Source organism: Amblyomma maculatum, chromosome 9, assembly GCF_055883805.1.
Source record: "Amblyomma maculatum isolate TAMU_Amacu chromosome 9, ASM5588380v1, whole genome shotgun sequence".
Classification (NCBI taxonomy): domain Eukaryota; kingdom Metazoa; phylum Arthropoda; class Arachnida; order Ixodida; family Ixodidae; genus Amblyomma; species Amblyomma maculatum.
The window spans coordinates 120,365,525-120,389,172 of record NC_139352.1 but is presented as its reverse complement, the minus strand read 5'-3'; the positions used below and the strand labels follow the sequence as shown (position 1 = coordinate 120,389,172).

The window sequence follows — 23,648 nt, the reverse complement described above, 5'->3', positions numbered from 1 at the left end:
AAATCCTGTACGCATATCCGTACATGCGACTTAACGCGACCCAACGTCTTCAGCTTGAGCGAATCAATCGCAAGGCCATGCGCTTAGTTACTGGTCTGCCACAGTACTGCCCAGTAGTGAACCTACACGCATGCAGCAATATTAATGCCCTTCAGGATCTGGCAGAGCAGCAATCGCAAGCCCAGCGAGTCCGTCTCTCCACAACGGCGGCTGGCCGACAGATCCTGCGGGCATTAGGCTACAATGTTGACAATTTAGAGCCACTTTCGTCCGCCGCCCCACCATGGGAGTTGATTGACTTAGTAGATGGTATACCATTACCAAAGAATATGAGTTCGGCTAATCCTCAAAGGCGCAAAGCTGCCGCCAAACGTCATAGGAAGACGTCACACAAGCTAGCCCAGGAAGGAGCTATCCAACTATACACAGACGCCGCTCAGTTTCAACACTGCGCAGCTATAGCTTGTCACGACTCTGTGTCAGATACCTCGGTAGTTCAACGGCTTTCCGAGGAACACACTGTTACCAATCTCGAACTCATTGCCATACGACTTGCCATTACTCGAATAGTAGCAAGACAGGATCGGGCTCCGTGCACCTACCATGTTTACACAGATTCACAAGCAGCGTACACTGCATGCCGCGCAGGGGGAGCAGACTATGCCATTCTGAACACTATTCGAACACAAGCCCGTCGCCTGAGAGAGGAGGGCTACACCTTAATTATCAAATGGATTCCTGCACACGAAGGAATCACTGGAAACGAAAAGGCACACCAGGCAGCGCGCGCAGCAGCTCTTTCCGCACCTTTGCCTGGATCCACATTCGTTTCCGCTTCGTGGCCCCCTGAGGACGTTACGCATCCGTCGTCGCCTCATATGGATAGGGCGGAGACATGGCATCGAGCACAACGCTATCGTCGAAGCATACTCCAGCACTTGGCCAACCCTGAGCAACTATATCGCCGCCCCGATAGCTCATTCCGGAGAGTGGAGGCAGTACTCCTTCGCCGAGCCCAGACTGGTCAGCTTCTGTCACCCGCGAAGCTGCACCTCATAAACCCGCAGGTATACCCTTCTCCTCAGTGCCCGACATGCCCGGCCAGAGGCACGGCCGAACATCTCCTGTGGAGCTGCCCTACTTTTGACGCAGTACGGGAGAGAGCACTCAAGTCCCTGGGCGGGCTTCGACCTGCAACCCTGCAGGCATGGGTCGATCCCCCATCGCACATCGGGCTATCAGACGCAACCCGGCTCTGGCGAACTTTTCTTTCTTACTTCAAGGAAGAAGAAGGACCAGGCCATTACTTCGCGGAGCCGACCTCGGGAAGACCCTACCTCGAGGAAGAAGTGGACACGGTCCCTCATATCTATCCCAACCTTCACCCCCACCCCCACCCCCACCCATACCCTCACCCCCACCCTTAACCGCTCCCCCACCCCTACATCCATGAAGCAACTTAGTTCTGCCGCAAGGTAAATGCCTACCGCAAGCAGAAATAAAGACGTAATAAAAAAAAAAAAAAAATATTTATTATGCTCCATGCTTCCTTCCCTTACAAAAATTTAATTTGTATTAAGCCCACTGCAAGATACGTTATACCTTTGGCCCTGGCGCTGTGACACAGTTCCAGTGTTCTACTAAATTTGATGGCAGAACATCAGGGCAGCCAATTTGGAGCAGTTTTAGAGCAATATTGCATTTTGGAGCAAAATGAAGCAGGAAAAACAGTTTGGAGCAGAATGGAGCGATTGGAGCAGTGCTTCCATCCCCGCACTTCCTCAAGCACATTTACACTTGTTGCACTGCGTGTAGCAATGACCTTCCAGCAATGACAATTTTACACTACCAGCTTCTCTGAAATAAGCTCCGCACTTGTGAATATTTGTGGAAACTCCAAGGACAGGTACAATTCCACTACATATGCTATTTGTTGCCCCCCCAATTCCCCCTTTTTCCTTTCATATTATCATTGAAAATGTGAAGATGCGAGCATACAAGCTTTTCAGCTACATTTTTAGCTTATCTAATCTTTCACGCCTCGCAGTCGCAGCAAATGGAAAACTGAGCAATCCAACATACCTGAGCATGACCCCTTCCCTCCTGGGCATGGGTGCCTGCAGCTCGTCAACGTTGCCAAAGTGTAGAGAAGGTGGCCTCGAAGAAGTCGAATCATTTGATGCCGACGACTGGAACAGCGTGACATCAAAGCAGTGAAAATCTGCCCATCATGATGCAAGGATGCTCAGCCTCAATGTAACAAAAATCGAGAGACATGCTATGTATGATGGCTAAGAATGCTTCTTGCAGATCGTGCCACATAGTTTGCTGGAATCCAGTAACCATGTATGGTCAGCACAGAATAAGCGGTCACGTGTTCTCGCGGTCTGGGGTGTGGACCCCGACGTGGCCGACGACGACCTCATATCGAACATCGTCTCAAAGAACAGAGAATTAAATCTTAACCAAGAGGACATTTCTAGAAAATACACATTCAAAGCGCGAAACGGCACAAAAACCCACGTGATAAGTGTAGACGCTGGTGCCTATAAAAAGATCATGGCAAAAGGTAAATTGAACATCGGATGGTCCTCTGCAAGGTTGGCAGAGGACCTACACGTGCCTATGTGCACGTTTTGCGCCGCATACGGGCACTCGCGTCGCAACTGCCGCGCGGCCACTGATGCGAGCAGGGCGACCTGTACGCGCTGCGCGGGGCCGCACGCGGCGACCGACTGCGCCGTCGCTGAGGGCGGCGCCTCGGTTGCGTGCGCTGTGTGCCGCCGCGCTGGTCGCGAGGGTCCGCCGCACAGCGCCGGCTCGAGCGAGTGCCCTGTATTGGCCGCAAGATTGGCGCGATTGCGCCAGAGAACTGATTATGGAACGTGACGAAAAAGGGCCGCCGCGGTCGAGGGAGCGGAGAACCGTTCTTCTTTTTCTTCTATCTAAAATTATAAAGGGCCCCAAGTGGCCCACTCTAATTCTTCTTCTTCTTTCAAATTACATTATTCGACGAGCGAGTAAAACAAACAATTCTAATAATTATACCATTCAGTTATTTCCGCAATACACTAATAAGACTTCTTTATCACATCTTTTGCTTTCTTCGAAAAAATATAAACCTCGCTCTACTATTCAAATTTCTGCCACACGGTTCTCTGTTTCCCTCGACGGGCGTTTGCAATCTACAGGCCCTGCGCTGCCACGGCAAAGGAGAGCCATGTTTGTGTTAGCTTTCAAAAAATTTCACAAATATTTTCTAAATCTTTTCTCTTTTATTTTAACATTAACATTTCGTTACGCCCACCCGGTGGATCTTTTTACAAATTCCATGTCCCTTCTTTATTTATTATTTACTCATTTCCTTTCCAACAACTTCTTTTCTCAAAAATCTTTCGATGACAGCTCTGGGTGCGCTTTTTCACCTCCTTTTCTTCTTCCTTCAAACAAATTCCAAGCTCGCTTAATAATTGGCAATTTCATAACATGGCTCTCCTTTCCAAGGCGGCACTTTCCAAGCCAAGTATTTTGTTCACGGCGGTTGCGGCGGATTTTTTCGGAATCGTTTCCCGACGAACGCCGTCCGGAGTTCACATATTTATTCTCCAAAAATAAGGCTCCTCAATTCCGAGGGGCACTTCTATTCCACATTGTTTTTTTTTTTGTTTTTTTTTTTTTCATTCGCCATTTGGTATTTTTTTTTTTTCTTTTCTTTCCGGACGGCGTTCCATGTTCCACCAGAGAATTATTTTTCCCAGGTGTGGTCCGCAAGGATTTTCTCGAGTCAGTGGTCGAGTCATTTATGTATGGTATATATTATACTCTATATGCCATATATACCATACATAAATATCCTGCTCGATGAGAGCTAGGTTGTACGTGGATATTTAATTCGTTTGTCAGGTCTTAATGACATTATAAAAATTATATAATCTGAGAAATAATGGTGCGTGACTTTGCCGGGATCCTAACGATGTTTACTGGCTGTCTAGTACTGGTGATGGCGAGTCACTCGTAGAAACTCGCGAAAGTGAAAACAGAACAATTTACCTCAGGGTAACTACAGTTACCTTCGCAGCAGGTTTTGTGTCTTTTCCTGTACGAACATATACACGAGGCAGTACTGTAGGTGAATGGAATGTCACAGCAAGGCTTTTGCTGCCTTCGATTAAGATGCATAGGCGCACGGAATGTCGCTTCGAAACTTGTTATGCACTTGATATACAACAAAACATGCACGAGCTGCAGGCGTTTGAGTTGTTGCGCTCTTCTTCGTGCGGCCGAAAAGCAACCACGAAAATTAAAGTTGCAAACGAACTGAACAAGTTTCAATATGGAAGTGCAACGCACGTTAGGTGCGAAGGCAATTCCTTACCGAAGAGTCTACTTGTTGCGCTTAACGCCACTGCCCTTCGCTCTCATCTTTATTTGACCGCAAGAAACATGTGAAAACAGGTGCCGTTTTCTTTTTTCGTGCCTCGTGGCCCAACCAACCGCCCCACAGCTTGCAGAAATGTCGGGAATTATGCTCGAAAACACAGCAAGCGCCGAGCATCCAATGCAGACGGCCTATGCTTTTGCCTACACCACGAAATTCACTGCTGTCGCCAGCGCCGCCGCATCTCCACTGACGTCACGGGCTGACGCTTGTCTATACACACTTACACATATAAATGTGTGTATATACAAATACAAGCAATTAGATTTGCAATTAAAAATGATAGCATGAACTCAAGCACACATGTGCATAATTACACCTGCAGCCCTGCACACACCTTGTGCCTGTGAAAACCCTCTATCATCACAGGTTATGCAAGTATGCAGACTTTTCCCTCAGCAAGTATAGACTTTCGCATGCCGCACTGATGCAATCCAGTTCGCCTTCGTATTCATGACTACATAGTTCATCGCCTAAGACGTTGCTGTTATTGTTTCCAGAGGATCGCCTCGTGCCGTGCTGCCCCTCTGCTGATTGGCCTTGGTCAACGAAAGAGCACTTGCGCGGCTCTCACCACAGTGACTGACAAAGACGTGGCGTAACATGGAAACCAGTGCCACTGGTTACTACAAAAGCGGGTGCTCACCATCGACACCCCGGGATTAGTGGCCACATAGTTCATCGACTAAGACGTGCTTTTTGCTGTTATAGGTAGGAATTTTAAACTTACCTGGCTTTTTGCACTACAAACATGTGGCCGTTGATCCCCAAATCGACCTATTCTGCTGTGATTGCCTTCTCTTTCTCTGTTCCTTTCTTGTGAACTGAGATGATTGATGTGTGCACGTACCGAGCGCGCATTGAAACGTTTTTTGTCCATCAGTGCCATGAGAGCACTCATATGTTGGTAGGAATGGGGCATCAAGGAATATTCGCGTGCTTTGCCCGAGGCAGTCTGTAGTGCTGTTATCACTTTTTTCACTGCTACTGCTTTGTACGGGGGACGTTGAGGCGAACCCCGGCCCAAAGATCGACAATGTCCTAGCACTTGTCAAAGAATGCCACAGTGAAACTACAGCCACCCTAGCTGCCATTATAACTTGAACTTGGGCGAGATGGTGCATAGCTGTTGATAAGGGGAACAAGTTCTCAAAAGACACAAATACTCTTTTTCTTCGTTCCATCTTTTTCTGTTTTCCGTGTGTGTCTTTTGAGTGCTTGCTCCCTTTATCAATAGCTGCCATTAAACAAAATATAATGAGCATAAAAGCACAGATCAATAAGATAAAACAGAGCATCGGAAGTGTCTCCGAAACTGGTAACAGTTTGGAAGCGGTGAAGTTAGGTATTTCAGAAACGAATGCAGAGCTTGCAGATGTTGTAGACAACATGAATAACTGCATGAGACAAAACAATCATCATTAAAAGACTTCCCGAAGAAGAACTGGAGGGTTTTGCAGAATCGGAACGCATTGCAAAGAAATTTCAAAATAACAGCTTGAGGGGCGAGTTGGTGCTGTATAGTACCTAGAAATGTGGCGCAACAATTGTGTTCGTGTTTGTTGAGCTGCATTTCTGGGTACTATGCAAAGGAAATCTTCTCCACCAATCTCGAGATGAATGTAACCGACACTGGTCGTGCACATCGCATAGGACAGCATCACCCAGGCATTGACTGGCCATTAATTGTAAAATTTGTCAACGTTAAAACACAAGATGGAGGCTTTGCGCAACGCTCACAAACTAAAGGACTTGCAGTCAATGACAGTATGGATGGAGGAGGATTTCTCCCCCTAAATTCAGCTAGCAAGTAAGAAGCTGCACGACTTCTCCAAGATCAACCGGGAAGAAAAAGAACATTTCAGCATACGCTTCAACAAACTGCATTTCAGAGGGTGCATCTTTATGTATGATGCAGATATTAGCAGTGCAGTTGACACTAACCAAAATATGCCAAGAAAAGCTCAAACCAAACAGGTTCCAGACGCAACAAGCCAAGAGCCAAACACAGACCAGGTTCAGAATGACTTTCCCCTACAGCTCACATCAAGTATCCGGATTCTAAGAACGTTTCGATTCTCTTGGCAAACTTTCGCAGCATACTAACTAAACTTGATGTTCTGAAATCTGATGTACACATGCTCCACAGATATAATACTTAGCACTGAAACCTGGCACCAAAACCTGGCTTTCGGACAAAATCCCTGATTGTGAATTGTCACTGCTACCATCATTTCAAATTTTTCGCTGACAGGCTTGGTTCTCAAAGGGGGGGGGGTAATCATGATTCATGACAGTAAAGAAAGGTATCTCCCAACCATCGTATCTGTTGACATAGCACTAGAAATGATTTCAGTATCGGTGCATGTAGGAAATAAGAGACTTATCATAGGAGTGCTTTACCATCCACCTGACTGCGAACGATTGCCTGAATGAAGCGATCAAAATGATTACGCTTAAATTTTCCAGGTAAGTTCTTGTTGTGTGAGGGGATTTCAATTATCCTTCTATTAACTGGCTGAACTGTTCTGTCATCTCTCATAATAATTAAGCCGAATGCATCCGTTGCATTCATGCATTCATGCATTGCAACTTCATCAACTTACACAACTGGTTCATGAAGCCACATGTGGTGACAATATTTTAGATCTAGTTCTCACCAACCACCCTGAACACGCATCTACTTGTGTACTGGAGAAAATCAGCAACCACAAGATTATTCATTGCCTCCTCACCGTGCCTCGTTCTCATAACGTTAGTCAGCAAACAGATACAGCTACTGGACTATGCACGCACAGATGTACCTAAAATAAATAGCATTCTAACAAGCTTTGCAAGCAAATTCCACCGTGACTTCACAAATCTATCCACAAATGAAAATCGGTGTTTATTACACCATAAACTAAAAAAAATTGAGGATGCATGAGTTCCAAAATTCACAATTTCTAGTAGAATAAATGATCCCTGGTTTACTAATGACTGCAAAAGGTATTTAAACAGGAAAAAAAGGGCATACAGAAGAGCTTCAACAACTAATGCACCGCTCGACTGGAACACATATAACAGACTTTCTGCGCTTACTGCAAGCAAAATCAAAGAAGCAAAACAAAAATACTACGACGACATACCTTTGAGCATCTTAAAATCTGACCCCAAAAGGTTTTGGGGCACTGTAAATCCTAAAAGCAGCAATGTTCCGCCAGCATTAACTGCTGCAGACGGCTCGCCTATGCCATTACACGAGTGTGCCGAAATCTTCGTCTTTTAGTGACATATTCACAAAAGAACCCCCTCTTGATAATTTACCACCTCTATTTCTACCAATCATCTGTTCTCAACTCATACCCATTACTATCACAGTAAACAGCATTGCTAACTCTCTCGAGAGGCTGGAAGTTAAAAAAACCCCAGGGCCTGATAGAACTAGCACGAAAATTTTAAATTAACATGCAACGAATTATCGGCTTTGCTTGCACTGATTTTTCAGCAATCCTTAGATACAGGACTCCTTCCGGATGACTGGAAACAAGAATACATCATCCCTATATTTAAATCAGGCAGAAACACTGATCCAAACAATTACAGGCCCATTTTGCTTACTTGTGCCTGCTGCAATCTACTAGAGCATATCTTGTTTACCCATATCATGAACCACCTGAACTTAGAGACAAAAACTGGCCAACGTATGTTATGAGATTACGGTGGAGATGAAAAGACCTTGCCTCATATGGTACAGATCTACCACTACAATATCAAAGAAAAGAGGCTTTACAATTTTAATTTGCCATTGAAAATCGCACGAAAACAACTGAGGCGCTATCTAGTAGAGAAACCCTATTACTTTCAGTGTAGTGCGCTATCTAGCGGAGAAACTCGATTACTTTCAATGTAGTACTCCACGTGACTACATGTCAGCAAAATATAGCTGATTTTCGTAACTGCACATTATTCTTTTTTCTTCTAGGAGTGCTTGCAATAATTTATTATATTTTGCACTCTCTCCAAGGCATCCTTGAATAAAAACATCTCCTTTTGCACAGCGAGAGGTATGCTTTCAAGTTTTGCCACTAGATGCTGTCACAGTGTTTGCAATTCTGTGAATGAAGCGATGATAGTCTTCATTAAAACTTCCTGCAGGGCGAGTTGGTAGTTCATCTTGATGTAGGGGTTTTTTAGCGCAAACGAAGACAAGAAAGACGAGACGTATACACACACACAAGCGCTTGTGTGTGTACGTTTCGCCTTTCTTGTCTTTGTCTTTGTTTGCGCTAAAGAAACCCTACATCAAGAAGCGATGATAGTGCCCACCAAACTTTCGTCGACGAGATATGCGTTTTTGTGCCGTAACAGCATTGAGTGTGAAATTGAAAAGGACGTTACTCTGAGCAAAAAATGCCTGATTATTGTCTGGCAAGTGGAAGTTATAGTTGTTTTCGGTGCATTTTTTTTCTTCGACCACCAGTTGACATTGCGGTCGTTGCTTACGGTTTATAGCATTGGACTACATAAAAACAGGCGCATGTACTGATCGAAAAATTCTCGGCAAAATTTTCTACACCGTTTCTAAAAAAAAACCATTATGGAATTGAACATTTTAGACATCAATCTTTCCATTGCGCCAAAAAAGAATTCGAGACCTAAATTCCAGTGTCCTGTCCCTTTAAACAAATTACTTCTCAAAAACCAGCATAACTTCCAACGAAACTGATCATGCCAGTCGCAACTTTTTCAACTTGTAACTGACCTTCATCAATGCCGGCACAATTTGCTTTGCTCAGGCGCTATTTTAATTGATTTTTCAAAAGCTTTCAACTTTGTCACCCACAAACGTTTAGTACTAAAGATCCGTAATTTCAGCTAGACGACAAAACAACTATATGATTGAGCAGTTTCTAACCAATCGTTACCGGAAGATCAAAACTGAGAGCTACATTTTGAAACCCACTCGTGTATTATCCAGCGTCCCACAGGGTTCAGTATTACGGCCCTTGCTTTTCTTAGTTTATATAAACGACATAGCCTCTAAATTTAATTCATCGATAAGACTTTTTGTAGATGACTGCGTAATTTACAGGCAAATAACTTCCCCGACGAACGTTCTAGCACTTCAGTCCGATTTAGAAGAACGGGAAGGTGTTCATCATGGCAGATGGATATTAATGTAAGGAAAACTAAAGCTTCTCCCATGGAACAGAAACGTCGCAAAACATTTACAAATTAAACAATAATGAAATTGATCCTGTATCAAGTGTCCAATATCTAGGAATACTTTTAGGTCATAATCTAACATGGGATTCTCACATAGAATAGATAACAAGGTTGTTAAAAAAATTGGACATTTAAAATACCATTTACCACTTGCAAATGCTAATACAAGGCATAGCGCTTACACAGCACTGGCCAGGTCATCTCTTGAATATGCCTCTATTATATGGCACCCTCCCCTCTTACAAACGCTCTGGAAGCAGTGAAAAATGCAGCAGCCAGATTCATACTGTCATCTTACTCACGTCATCAAAGCGTATCAACACTGACTGAATCTTCAGCTTCTGGCTACGCGTAGAAAACTTGCCCGGTTGTCATTCTTTCATACGTTATACTACAGCTACCAGCCATTCTCCAGAAACCACATCTTTCCTGGCCCCATTGCTCAGCTTGCCTTGACCACGCGCATAAAGTCCGCTCGATTTTCGCTCCCACACTAATATATCAGAAGTCACCACTTGTATTGGCAATAAATGAATGGAATGCATTGCCATCTGGCACTGTATACCGAGCTATCCTCTTTTCAAACAGACTTTATTAACATTTTTAAGCAGAGAAAATGTGTCGTAGAGTGCTTGATTACTGTACGTGTTGTTGATGCTTTTACATTTTTTCCAGTACCTTTCTGACTTGTTACGTAGCTATTTCTTGCGTTATACTGAACTGTGACCAAGCTTGTTTTGTCTGCATTTTTTTTTTTGCCAAGTTCTTGATCTTACTTTTAAGCCCTAATGTTAACTGAACTCTGGCAGTTCTACATGTTCTATTTGCAATCAGCTGTTGCTTTGTTTGAAACATCCCCCCCCTATGTAATGCCCAGTCCTGGGCCTTTACGATATATAAAAATAAACTACAGTGGTACTTAAACACAGCCATGAGTTTTAGCATGGTGCACTCTATGTCTTGTGTCCCTGAAATCCATTTCACACTGATGAGGAAAACCATTCAGCAGCACTCAGCACAGTACTTTTTGTTGCAATTTCACAAAAAAACGCAGTGCGCAAAACAGACAACACGGAGGGAAGAAAGACGAACACATGCCAACAAAGGCAGGCATGGCTTATCATGCCTGCCTTTGTTGGCAGACACTAAAGTTTGAAGAAGAGCCGTAACCAGGTGGCACGTGAGTTGGCCGAGGCATTCTGTACAGAGAAGAAAGATGAAGTTTGCAGAAGTGGCCCATCAATCAGATTGTATCAGAATGAGGGCAGGTTTTTAGGCTGCGCTTAGTGGGTGACTTGACAAGTTGAAGCTACATAAGTTTCGTTTCTTCAAATAAAAATCAGTCGAGAGTCTGTGCTTGTGGTGTTCACTGCTGATCCTTGTCTTTTTGTGCAGAGTACCCTTTTATTTATCATGACTGACCAACTCGCCCAACATTGTTCTCTCTTAATCTAGCCACACAATGACCACAGTTTAAAAAATGAGCTCCAAGTGCAGCAGGCTGGATGTAGCTGCGCAGCTGTGACATGACCCGCCAAGAGGGGACCACACTTATCACTATCTCCCCTAAATGCTTAGAAATCGCAGCAAGCTGTGCAACACTGTTCACAGCGGGCACAAGAAACCCAGCCCGAAAACTCTGTGGCATGCAAATGACATAGGGCAAAGAAATAATGTACTGGAGAAGCACTCACAATGAAGACCTCGAGCTTAGAGCACAGCCATGCCAGGCATCGGTAGGGCAGCGTTTCGTACCGCGACCCGGACCTGAGTGACATCCTGACATAAAAGCACTGAATGAGGCGCTTCAGGCAACGCAATGCAACATCTCGCCGTCTGCAGAAATAGGCAAATACGCGTTGTTTCATAAATTTCTCTTTCCTTTAGACCTGGTAAGGAATAGAACCAAAATGTAAGCATACACAAATTTAGCAGTTAGTTTGCGGGAAGGTTACGCTCACTAAAACACCAAGTACCATAAAACGTGCTACTTTCTTTGCCTTCAAAATGTCACATCGCAATACATAGCACTTTCAGAAATGCCTTAGAGTAAAGGTAAAATTCTTCAGTATCTAAAACGACAACACGCCGAGGGTCTCTGCTTTCTTACTAGCGAATGAACGTTGACAAAGTGACTAATGAGACAGCTTATGCACAGCTTGATGTTATACACTGCTACTACTGACATCTGGATGCGCGACACTTCTCAAAAAATATGAATTGGCTACTGCTCAAAGCATTTTTTTTTTTTTTTCCTCGCAGAACGTAGATATACGACGAGCTGTCGCACTTGCAGCGAGTTGGGAGGAAATAGGAAGGTTAGGCACAACACAGCGCGAAACTATGGTACTTACTTGAATAGTACTTTGTTGGGCTAGTTGGTGATTCATTGAATTATAGTAGTAGCGCAGAAACACATGGACAGAGGGAGGTAGACGAACACAGCGCTGAATAAACCTCAGTTGAAAGTCAGCGCTGTGTTCGTCTTCCTCCCTTTGTCATGTCTGTCTGCACTACTAGTACATCTCACTAGTACATCTCTATGGTACATGTTTTTCCACAGACCATAGCAAAACACACCGCCGAGCTATACGCCAGTACAGCATACTTGCTGCAGGAAGCTCCGTAACTACCCGCCGCTTCCTACCTGAGTGGATGCAGAGGCAGTAAAGAGAAAATGCTCCGTCTTCTAATTGCTGCTGAGTAGTCAACTTGAATAGTATTTTGAGGCGAGCTGTGACTCGACACCTAGTAGTCTTCGAAAAGACATGGGAGCTTGTAACCTGACGGCTTTAGAGAACGGTTCGATCACAACGCCGATGATTCAAAACATGGCGCTTGAGCGTGAAGCCGGCTGGATCCAAAGTGAAAAGCCGGTGCACAATCACATGTGACCTGCGTACTGAAAGCTATATCGATTGGTTTTGCAGCAACATTACCAAAACATTTAAAAGGATATAACCAGCAAATTAGAGACCGCTTCAAAATATTTGGTACGACTTAAAAAATTTAAAAATTGACCGCCACAAGGTAACGTTGTCAATCGGGTTTTCATAGCTGTCGTTGTCGCGCAAACTACGGTGGCTAGATGGGTAGGTGTGCCGACCGGCAGGGCACAAAGCGTAGTTCCGCGTGCCTCCGCTTCATGACGACGAAACTGGCGCTGCTGTTCTCCGCCCGGTGCTCACCGGCGGATCGTCTGCTACTTGTCGCAATCGCATCGCGCGTTTTGTTAACCTCATTTTTGTTTAAAAACATTACTTATTACTTGCGTTATCAGTCAAAATAGTAGCTGAAACTGAGACTTTTGCGGTCTGGCATTGAAACAATAAACAGACGACACTAGCTACCTGTTTTCTCGTCTGTTTGCTGTCTGTCATCGTCCACATGCAAGCGCCGTAGCGGAGCAGGCGCTGCGCTTTTTTAGAGAAGTGATCGCAATGAAGACCAAAAAGGACACAACTTGTTTCGCACCCTTCTGCAAATCCGGCTACAATTCATCGAGAAAAGGACTGAAAGTCTCGCTGTTTTCGGCGCCGCGGGATCCACTGTTCAAAAGGTGGGAGCTTGATCTTCATCGTGACGACAAGAGGTTGCAGCCACACTCCGTTGTGTGTGAGCGGCATTTTGACCAAGAGTGTATCGAACGGGATTACAAATATATGACAGAAGGCAACGTTGTTAGCCTCCCACGTTCTCACCCACGATTGACGAAAGATGACGCGTGCCTTCTGCCCTGCCCGATGCTCCTGCTTACCTGTCAAGAAAGGTGACCGCGAAACGAAAGACGAAGAATTCCACAGGCTGCCGCCCAACCAAGGCTGCCAGAAATGACAGCCACGACCTTGAGACAGTGCCGGACGATCCAGTACCTTCAAGCTCCAGTGAAGCTTGTATCTCTACGTCTGTAGTGTGAAGGAGGGATTCTTATCAGGGAGCACTGCAGAAGGCCTCCGAGTCACGCTGTCGATCACTCTTTCCCTCTTGGATTATCTGTCGTCCAAAATAGGCTACAGGTACTTAATGACCGCCAGACTAAGCCAAGACATCTTGGAGCAACTGTTAGGGGTTTTGCGACAAATGACAGGAAGTAACGACCATCCAACCCCCGTTCAGTTCTTGATCTCCATAAACCTCGAACTTGGCCAAGTCACCTGATCATGGGAATGCTTCACCGGTCTACTAAGCAGCTTGCTTGACACCGATATGATGTCATAGCAAAAGCAGAGACCCAGCAGAGGTATGTGGACGACTTACTGGACATAGGGAATGTGCAGGCGGCACACGAAATGCTCAGCGCTTGCCAGCTTGACAACGACCACAGCAGCCTAGCTGGCGGTAGGAAAAAGTGATTCGCGGCTGATTTTCTATTTGGCAGGATACGTGGCGCGAAAGTTTCTTTCAAAGACTAAATGTGCCGATTGTGCCACTGTTTTGCTGGCATCGCCAGAAGCTCCCCTTCCGCCTGTGGCCGCTCTCACAGCCCACGTAAGCATGGGGAACTTAATATTCCCTTCTGATGCTTTGAACAGTCTCGTGACATCTCTCGAGGAGACCTTCAGTCACTGCTTCACAGTCACTGAACTGGCGAGAAAGTCTCGCAGACTTCGCCTCTTTTCTGCAGCTCAAACCTCCGCCTATGATCGGCCTATGATAAGATTGAGATCACTAACAGCGTCGTCAAGTTTTACTCTATCATGCGCCTCCACTTCGAGCAAGAACAGCTGGCCCGTGAAAACGCGCGAAAAAAAAAAAAAGACACCTGAAATTGAGACGCGTGCTTTAAACGCATAGACATGATTTTGGGGTGTGTTACTTCACTGACTCAAAAACACTAATGTGTGCATGTCATTTATTGCACTTTCAAAAGTTCAGCTAGAAGATACCGTTTTGCAATACAAGCTTATGCACTCGTTTTATTTTATTTATTCGCAAGGTCTGCTTACGCCCATGCACACGCATAAATCACAGCTGAGCACTGTGTTAATATATATTCGCGTTGCCTTGTGATGGCGTGGAACATTTAATGAAAAAGAAAATTAAGAACGAGGAAGTGACATAACAGTGTTTGGAGTTGCTTGCCTGAAAAATCGGGAACGCAGCAAACACGCTGTACGTAAAAAAACAGCCTTAAACTCGGCTCCCCTGCCTTTGTAATATGTTTACATCCCTTCCCTATTCCCGTAAGACAGCTTGTTTGCAATAAACTCATTTGCACTTGGAAAAAAGTGAAGCGAGTCGCTTTCTGTCATGCGTGGCGACGGCCGGAGGAAACGGTCATGAACCGGGCTTTCGCTGGTGGCGCCACTGCGGCGTCATGAAGAAAAGGCACGCGTTACTCGCGTTACCCCCGCCGGTCGGCACACCTACCCATCTAGACACCGTACGCAAACTATAGTGAACTAGAATACTTTCTAGTGGCGCGAACGACGACGCTCGGGCACGCCGAATTTCATTACGCCGCCAGATGGCGCCACTGCAACATCTACTAGTCGACTTTTCAATGCTTTCTTGCAATCGTGCGACATAGTAACGATGCTTCTGTGCGCCTATTGAGTAAAAGTAGTGATTAGAAGGCGTTTCATTCGACATTATTCGGGGTTTCGCCGTTGCACTAGGGTGAAAGCGCGCTTATTTCGCTGGCGTCTGCTACGGCTCATGCGGGACGAGTTATCGCGCACTGTAAATCGTTACGGCACATTTATTTGTACGGGACGGGTATTTTTCTGATCACTGTAGAGCCCGCTTTATTACACAGCCAACTCAACTGTCAGCAGCAGACTGGTAGCAGAGTGGCCAGGCATCGTGCGCACGTACGGGTTCTCGCATTTCTCCAACCACGCCGCAGTAACTCTCCTTTAGCCAATAATAATGATTATATTACACCGCTATTCGGTATCCACTGGTAACCAGGAATGCTCATTTTAGCTTGATATCTGCTTAGCGTTAGGAAATTTGCCAACTGGTAAAGTGAGGAGCAGCTTCAGGCTGTTACATTTTTTTTTTTTTTTACAAAGTGGTCATGAAAACAAAAAAGAAATCCTACGCTTTGAATCGAATCATCCAGCGATATTCTGTGGCGTCACCATTATTCTCTGTTCACAGCAACAATATCTGTTATAAATCATCGCTGTAAGCCAGGCGCTAATTAAAATCCTTTCATCATCTCATATGCATAACATATATGCCAAAAATACATACATGAGGAGGGCAGAGCAGTTTTGTTTAGGTACTTCACAAGGCTTCTCCACTGCTGTTTTATTCTATTTGAGTGCATGGCACAAAAGCCATCAACAATGAGTTGTTTTGTGAAATTACTGACTACACAAACAGTCCTAACAATGAGTTGTTTTGTGAAATTATTGACTACACAAACAGTCCTAAGAGCATCCATCTGCTCATCTTCAGGTGCTTTGAAGCTTGACATTGCGCTGGTTATACATTTTGTGAAAAAGTGCATGCGGGTTCTTAAGCAGTGATTTCAGCTGCACCAATCTGACAGTGGTCAGAGCACCCAAGTTAGCAGGTTTGCTTGGCCAGTAGCATATACTGAGTACAAGCTGTCTGCTTGAATTTAGACTGAAGCAGGCTGTAAACACATTCTCAAGGTCAGCCACAAACTGGCATCACTTGAAGGGTACAAAAGGCCTCCGTTGTCCTTAAAATTAGTAAAATTAGCCAAGTTTAATACATGTGACATCTTTTTCTTTTCAGAAAAAAGATTAAAGCCTTTCTCACAGTTAGTTTGAGGTAGGATAGAGAGACCACAATTGTATACAGTTGCCAGCCAACTGACTCCCCCCAGGCAATGTTTTATTTTGAAGTTAAGTAATTAGTAATTATTTTTTAATAGACTAACTATTGCCTTTAGACAATAACTGGGTTTGCAGAATTTGAGAGCGCCTTCTAAAACCTTCATTCCATTTATTTCCAATGAAGAAAGCCTCATCGTTTTTCCAAGCTCTAAAGAAAGCCCGCGAAATACAAAAATTATGAGCCTGTATAGCGCTGAGACTGGGCTGTTGAGTCACGGCCGCAGCTAATTTCTGTCACTCAAACCATGCACGGTTGGGAGCACAACAATATCGTAGCGCATGAATGCGTCAGTCACGTGATTCTTTTTTTTATTTCGCGGGCTTTCTATAGAGGTGGGAAAAACTATGCACGTGAGGTTTTCTTTATCGGGAATAAATGAAATAGGGGTTTCAGAAGGTCCTCTCCAACTTTGCAAATCACATTTATTTGAACGCAATACTTAGTAAATTAGAATTGCAAAATGAAGAATTGCCTACACCGTTTTTTTTATCGATATTTATTGTCTTAGGGCATCAGTAGGGTATGATATGAAGGATGAATAAATGATTAAATAAATGTGCCAGCTAGAGATCCAAGGATATACCATGACTACGTACGCGGAATTGAATTTAATTTAATCTGAGCTGTCTGCTTTATTGAGCCAGTGATAGTATTCGAGATCACGCAAACAGTCGAAGCTTTCTTCCCCCGAAGTCTTACTTTTGTTCAGACCTGGTGAGCCAGGTGGCTGTCAGCAAGTGGTTTCTCTGGCCTATCTTAAATGGTTTATTTTTAACCCTTGGCTGAAGTTAGCTTGGACACGCGGTATAAAATATATCGGCTATCGTTTGGTGCCACAGGCTTAATAGCAAGAATCTGCACTGAGCACAACTCTCTGCAACATTAATATTGCCCACATCCAGCCTTGGCTTCACGGGTTTGACGGTAATATATGCCGGACAACCCGGCAAGAGTGTATAGGCACCGCATCAGGTGCCAGTGATGGCTTTTCACGCGGTATATCCTCACTTCTCCCGTTGATCATATATATATTGTCCCTCGGAGCAGCAAACAAAGGTGACTGGAGCATCCGGATAGCCGCGCTTCGGCATCTCGGAGCAAAACAGTGCGAGTTGGTCTTTTTCCTGGCCATTTCGAACATCGCATGGTGCTTTTGAAGGGCTGAGATGTCTTAGTTGCTGTGATGGAAGGCAGAACTGAAAGTTCGAGGGCAAAATTGCAAGAATGTGCAGACTGCACGGCGCGCCAAGCCTTGACTTCCCTTTGCGGACGCGCACGCGGTCCTAGTAAACGTAACTGCAGCGCCACCAGCGGCGGTCAGTGGCGCCCGGCGTGCAAGAGGCGCCCATTTTCCTTCCGTTCGCGCCACTAGAAAGTATTCTAGTTCACTATAACGCAAACGTTGGTAGCGCTACAGTGTATTAGACACTGTAGTAGCGCTATAGTGCCTAGAATATATTGCGAGATCGACCTAGAGGTGGCGCCACCGTCACTCCGGTAGTGTGGATCGGCAGCCGGCGGCGCTCGCAGAAACGCACGCTGCGTAGGTCTGCTTCCGAGTTTACGGCGGGTTTGTTGGCGATGAAAACGTGTCTTCTGCAGTATTTCTGCAATATTGCAGAAAAAAATCCAAGGATTTCGCCAATGCAGCAGAAGAAGAACGGATTTTAGGAAAACAAAGCATTCAACCACCAGTCTTCTAGATTTACTTTGCACGTTTCTTGCGCTGTACCGCGCTCACGCGCCTAATGCTTGGGCCTGCCTAATGACAGCTTTGTTTTTCTTATCGACTTTTAAACAGTTTGCACGTGTCTCATGCGAGTGAGATCCGCTGAATTTAATGTCAAGCCCAAGCAGATACAAGGTTCGTGCTCTGACCTGCAGTAATTTAGACTGAATCGAGGCAGCCTGGTTCACTATAACGTACTTGACTCGAGGAATAAGCAGGTTAAATGTAGCACTGGCAGCGCACTGCATGGCGAGTTGCTTTAGACTGAGTGCACATCAACTCTGACCCAGACAACCACACAAGTATTCCCCAAAAATGAGATCACGCCGACACTATACAGGAAACCTCGCCGCACAGGAAAGCTGATTGTTCACGTGTACAGCGCTGAGTGGATTGAATTTGCCGAGATGCTTTTTGCGGCCACTGTCATAGAATGTGATAGTTTAATAATGCATGCGCCACTAACTGTGATTTCTTGAAACCGAGGAAAGTATAAGGGATTTCTGATGTGTGTGATGTTAATATATAACGGTAAATTAGTAGTGTAATTATTTTGTTTTGCAATGCGAATAAATTTCACCGTGTGAGAGAACTTTTACACCCTTGACAAAATTTACAATAATCAGCGATTAATTTTCAGTAACGTTAAAGTGCAAGCTACGAATTACTCGCTGCGAAGACATCGTTATAAACTGCGCATGGGCACTGTCATGTTCTGGGAAGCAATTTTACAGGCTGAAAATTTCTTTATCATTAATTATTTAGCAGTGACTAAATCTTATGCGAAGTAAAATATTAGGGTTGCTTCCAAAACAGATGCCGGATATAAAACTATTCCGAAAGAAATGGAGGTCATCTTATCATGCGACTATAAAAATGTATTTATTCCCGAACTAAACACTGATAGTTAAGCCCGCATGAAGCTGTTTTACTCCCCTTATCAGAAATGACGAGTTTTGTCGGAAGACAGCCCTTGGACGAAAAGGGATTATAATGATTATAATAGGCTACCAGTAAAGTACATTGATCTAGGTGTATTATGTAATATTTAGGGTAACAATTAGGTGCAGCAATATGCTTCCCAAACATTCGAGCATTTCTCTGAAGCAAAATATGCTCACTAAAACTTTTACGTGTGCACAGAAGCCATCAACAAGAAAAGAAAAGAAAAGAAAAGAAAAGAAAAGGAATGCATATATAGGCCCGGGTTTAACGCATGAAAGCGGCATCGGCTATGACGGATGATTGAAGAGGCTGGTTTTTGTGTCGTTTTTTTTTTTCATTATTAACACCACATTTACCACGTGGGATTGTTTATTGTGCAGTCAAATCCCACAGCAGAGGAACGCCTTTCGAAACGGTTGTAATTGAATCCCCCGTTCTCGAAATCAGCAGTCGAGCGCTCTTACCATTGAGACACCGTGACAGAGGTTAAAAAGCAAAAAAAAAAAAAAAGAAAAAAAAAGCACTCACACAACTTTATCGTGCATACAGACGGCATAGCAGGCATAGAGTGGTCTGTTCAAACTGCATTCTGCTATATGAAGCAGTCTGCGGCGGCATGTTTTAGTAGCTGCGGTATTCCAAACAGAACCGGCAATATGCGATTTCTGAGCGTTTGCATTAACTTTTATTGACGCCAACATCCTGTTTTGCTTTGACACGGCGGTAACGACAGTACCACTTCGTTTGAGACATTGCATGTCAAAGGATCTCAAGCGCCGAAGACCGCGATGGATGATGTCCTTATCCAAGCATGACATGCTCGATACGGACAAGTATATATATATTTTTAATGAAGCGTGATGTTATAGACTGTTCATATTTATTTTGCAAGAGGCATATAGGTAAGCAAAAGCTCACAGGAACTGCGAAACAAACAAAAACACTCCTGTACACGCCGCATGCGCGCGCGTAAATCACTGCGGGCTGGCACGCGACGCGAAAACGCATCCACACTGAGTAGGTTTCGCCGCTGAACCGCAAGGTGGCGACTCTGCTCGATCTCGAGGCCAATAGTCGCGCATACGCGTGCCTCTGGTTTGAAACGAGATAGTCGGAGTTGCCAAAGTATTCTAGTTCGCTATAGACCAACACCGTGTTTACAACGTTGGTGTTTACAAACAAAGGGGGCGCTCGAAGCGTCGCAGCCGACTGGGGGTGAAAAATAGGGTTAGCGCCCATAGGATACATGGAACCGAAATATTTCTAAGCAGTATTCTCATTTCACGGGGCACCTGTGATGTTGTTATTCGGTACAAAGCAACTATGAACATCCTAGAACAGATCATCAAAATATGAAATCTCATTACCGAGGCGAAGTATTTTTAAAACACCGCGAAACATGTAGGGGAGCACGTTGGGAGGGCGACCCGTAAAAATACACGTAAACGCAACTTACCGGAACATTTTTCTCATTTCGCAGAGCATCAGGAGTTGTGGCTGGTGGTTAAACGTTGAGCAGCGCTTTGAAGAAGTGTGTGATAAAGTATGGTGCGTCATTACAGAGGCAGTCTACTTTTAAAACTCCCCAAATAACCTTGTGTTATAAACCCAGAAATCGCCAAAAGGCAAGCTGGGTGTAGCGAATCGCGCAGTTTTGCTTACAGTCTGATATGCTGCCGCATAGGGTAAATAAGATTGATAACACTGTCGCTCTAGTGACACGTGCTAGACAGAATTACATTTAAAAAGCAGTTGTCAAACGCCATACGACAATATGAACCGAACGAGATTCGCGCATTGCAGCAGACGACAGCGCAGCTGGCGATACCCACCGCGGCCGCCTCCAGCTCCGGAGCGTCTGCTAGCGACAGCGCCGGTGGTGCATGGTCGTCTGCAACTGTGCGCGGTCAGTTTATCGTGCTGTGAGCGGTCCCGCAAGCCGTCAGACTTGCATTACTTGCAAGAGAATGTGGTGTGTCATGCAACATGACGTCAGGGCGTCGTACAAGACGTTCACCAAAAAATGAGAAGGGTTCAACGCTGCTGAACCGAGCAAAATGTTGCGGTAAGTTGTGTTTACATGTATTTCTATGGGTCGCCATCTCAACTGCACCCCGATACGTTTCGCGGTGTTTTAAAAATACTTCGCCTTGGTAATGAGATTTCGCACTTCCACGATCTATTCCAGGGCTATAGTGCCTAGAATATACTTGCTAGTGTGCCGTGCGGAGGGGTCTCTCAATGGGAGGAGGTGGCCGCGCCGGCGATGCCTTCCAACTTTGGCCGCCAGGGACGCTGCTCATCGTAAAGGTGCCGTCGACGCCGTCGGCCGCCGGCGCGCCCTTGATTTGCCGCAGTTGCGCTAGTCGAGCCATCAGTGGTTCGAGCGCTTTGGACACGTCTACGCTGCTTTTGTTTTAGTCGTTCTGTTCCTTGCATTCATGTGAGATAATTAAATTTTCAACGACTAATGATGTTTAAAATAAAGCATCAGGGCAGGGAAAAGACATATGTTTCGTGTCGCTCTGTCGGAGCGCTACCACTCGAATCAGGACTAGGTTTCTATGTTCGGTGTGTCATCGGACCCTGCGCAGCTTGCGTAGTGGAAGCGGCTGATTAAAAGACAGGACCACAAGTTGACTTCAACATGTGTTGTCTGCGAAAAATATTTTGAGGAGAGCTACATCGAGAGAACGTTCAAAGTGACGGTGAACGGCATCGTCAACGAGCTCGCTAGAGATAGACCATGCCTTAAGCCCGAAACCGTGTCAACGCTATTCGACCATTATCCGAACCATTATCTGCCTAAGAAGACATCGAAAAGGAAGTTGAGGAACCTCTGTGACCAACCGGCCGCTAAACGACAAAAGCGCAATGCCAGTAATGCCAGTGGTGCAGACGACAGCCAAGGAGCCGGCAGCAGAAGATGTGCAGCTTTGAACCTCAGGATCCGTTTGACTCAATTTACATTCCTGCAACTTGGACCAAATTAACCGAAGCACATGCTGGCTCTGTAGCCTACACGCGTTATCGAGCTGAAAAAAAGAAAAAAGAACTTTGTCACTTTGTACATATAAAAAATAACTTTTGGAAGCTTGAAGCCTGAAAAGCCGTTCTGTGAACCAGTGTATATTCTCGGAAAAAAAAAAAAAAAAAAAAACAAGCACGTACAATACAACAATATCTAAAGCTGAAGCGCTATATAGGCAAAGTGCACTGGAGGGTACGTCTTTGTTCCGGATGTGGCCTGCAACCAGCTGATTCAGGAAGCACATATCATTCATGGGAATGGGTTTTGCAGAAAAAGTGTCGCTTGACCGTCAACTCTGAAGTGGTTAGCTGCGCTTAATGCAAATACCAGCGGAGGCTTACACAAGATGCGCCGAAAGTAGGAATGCTGCAACATTTCTCGCGCTCTGAGAAGAACTAAGAGAAAACTAGCATGGAGCGCAGAAGCAAGTGGCTCTATTGAAAGCGCAAAATGAGGCGTTAATAAGTGAATCTTTGGTTGAAGCTTTTTTTTAAATCCCGCGCTTGACCTAGACAATTGTGACCGTACAACAAAAGCTCGGCTGCTGAAACCGCGAAGTCGAAACTGGTGAAGTGAAATTAATTATATATTACTTAGCGGTGGTAAGCGAAAAACCACGTGGAGAATTATACAGGAATATCTAGCGCATCATTAGCAAGGGGAAAAAAATATACCACCAAAAATTGGTATCATACTACTTTAAAATTATTGCGGTGTCATATGTGCGGCCTTTCTCCAAAACCTTTAGCGGTGCATTTCTATATTTTTACTTTTTTATTGTTGCTGCGCCTTTTTGCTCAAATTTTACTGTATTGTAGACTTTGTAAAAAAAAAAAAGAATCAATGATACAATCACCACTTTTGTTTCTTGCCTTTCCTTCTGTTACAAAAGGAAGCACACAGAATAATAATCCTTTATGTATGAAGCAACAATTAAGTGACTTCCTAATAAAACAAATGAATAAAGAGTAAGAACAAAAATTGAAGTCAGATTCAGACTGCTTGTGTTTATTGTCGCATGCGATCTTTGAAAACATGCGCGCGTGCAATATATGTTACGAAAAAGCAAGATCGCCCTTCTTTTCTGTAGCATATATGTGACGCTATAAAACGTCACTAACCTGATATATATCACCTCAGCAATAAGCGTGACTGAATTGCAGAAACGTCGACGTAACCTATCCGAAAGCATGAGGCCCGTATAATTGACGTTCGTAGCACTTGACTGCGGCATCGCGATATACCATGGACCATAAGAAAAGACCGAAGAGTAAATAAAATTCAAAGTTGGATTAATGAACAGTGTAAAATATAAGGGTATTTTCTGATACCTGTGTCACACGGACAATAACAGTCGTCGTCGATCCGTTCCGGGTTAGATCGCGATTGAAAATATAGTTGCCATAATTCGGGACAACCACCTGGGATATGAGCTGACTGAGCGCTCACTCAGAAGGAAGATGCATACGATACCCTACATC

The 23,648-nt window shown here is 44.7% G+C and overlaps 1 protein-coding gene and 1 long non-coding RNA gene across 6 annotated transcripts in view; both read right to left on the bottom strand.

Annotated features, from left to right (window-relative positions):
* Nucleotides 1-12,666, bottom strand: part of LOC146180251 (mitochondrial fission regulator 2-like) — a 45,507-nt gene extending 32,841 nt beyond the window's left edge. Inside the window, exons 1-3 of one of the 5 annotated variants that reach the window (XM_084579462.1) lie at nt 12,294-12,666; nt 11,341-11,425; nt 2,083-2,189 (exon numbers count right to left, since the gene is read on the bottom strand). In XM_084579462.1, the coding sequence (XP_084435588.1) occupies nt 2,083-2,189; nt 11,341-11,424 (191 nt within the window). In that variant the 5' untranslated portion in view covers nt 11,425; nt 12,294-12,666. The remainder of the gene's footprint in view (nt 1-2,082; nt 2,190-11,340; nt 11,426-12,293) is intronic. The other 4 variants (XM_084579463.1, XM_084579460.1, XM_084579461.1 and 1 more) reach the window with 4 other exon arrangements.
* The window catches only part of LOC146180250 (uncharacterized), a 437,831-nt gene that overhangs the window by 379,811 nt on the left and 34,372 nt on the right, over nt 1-23,648 (bottom strand). The gene's annotated exons all lie outside the window — the stretch shown is intronic.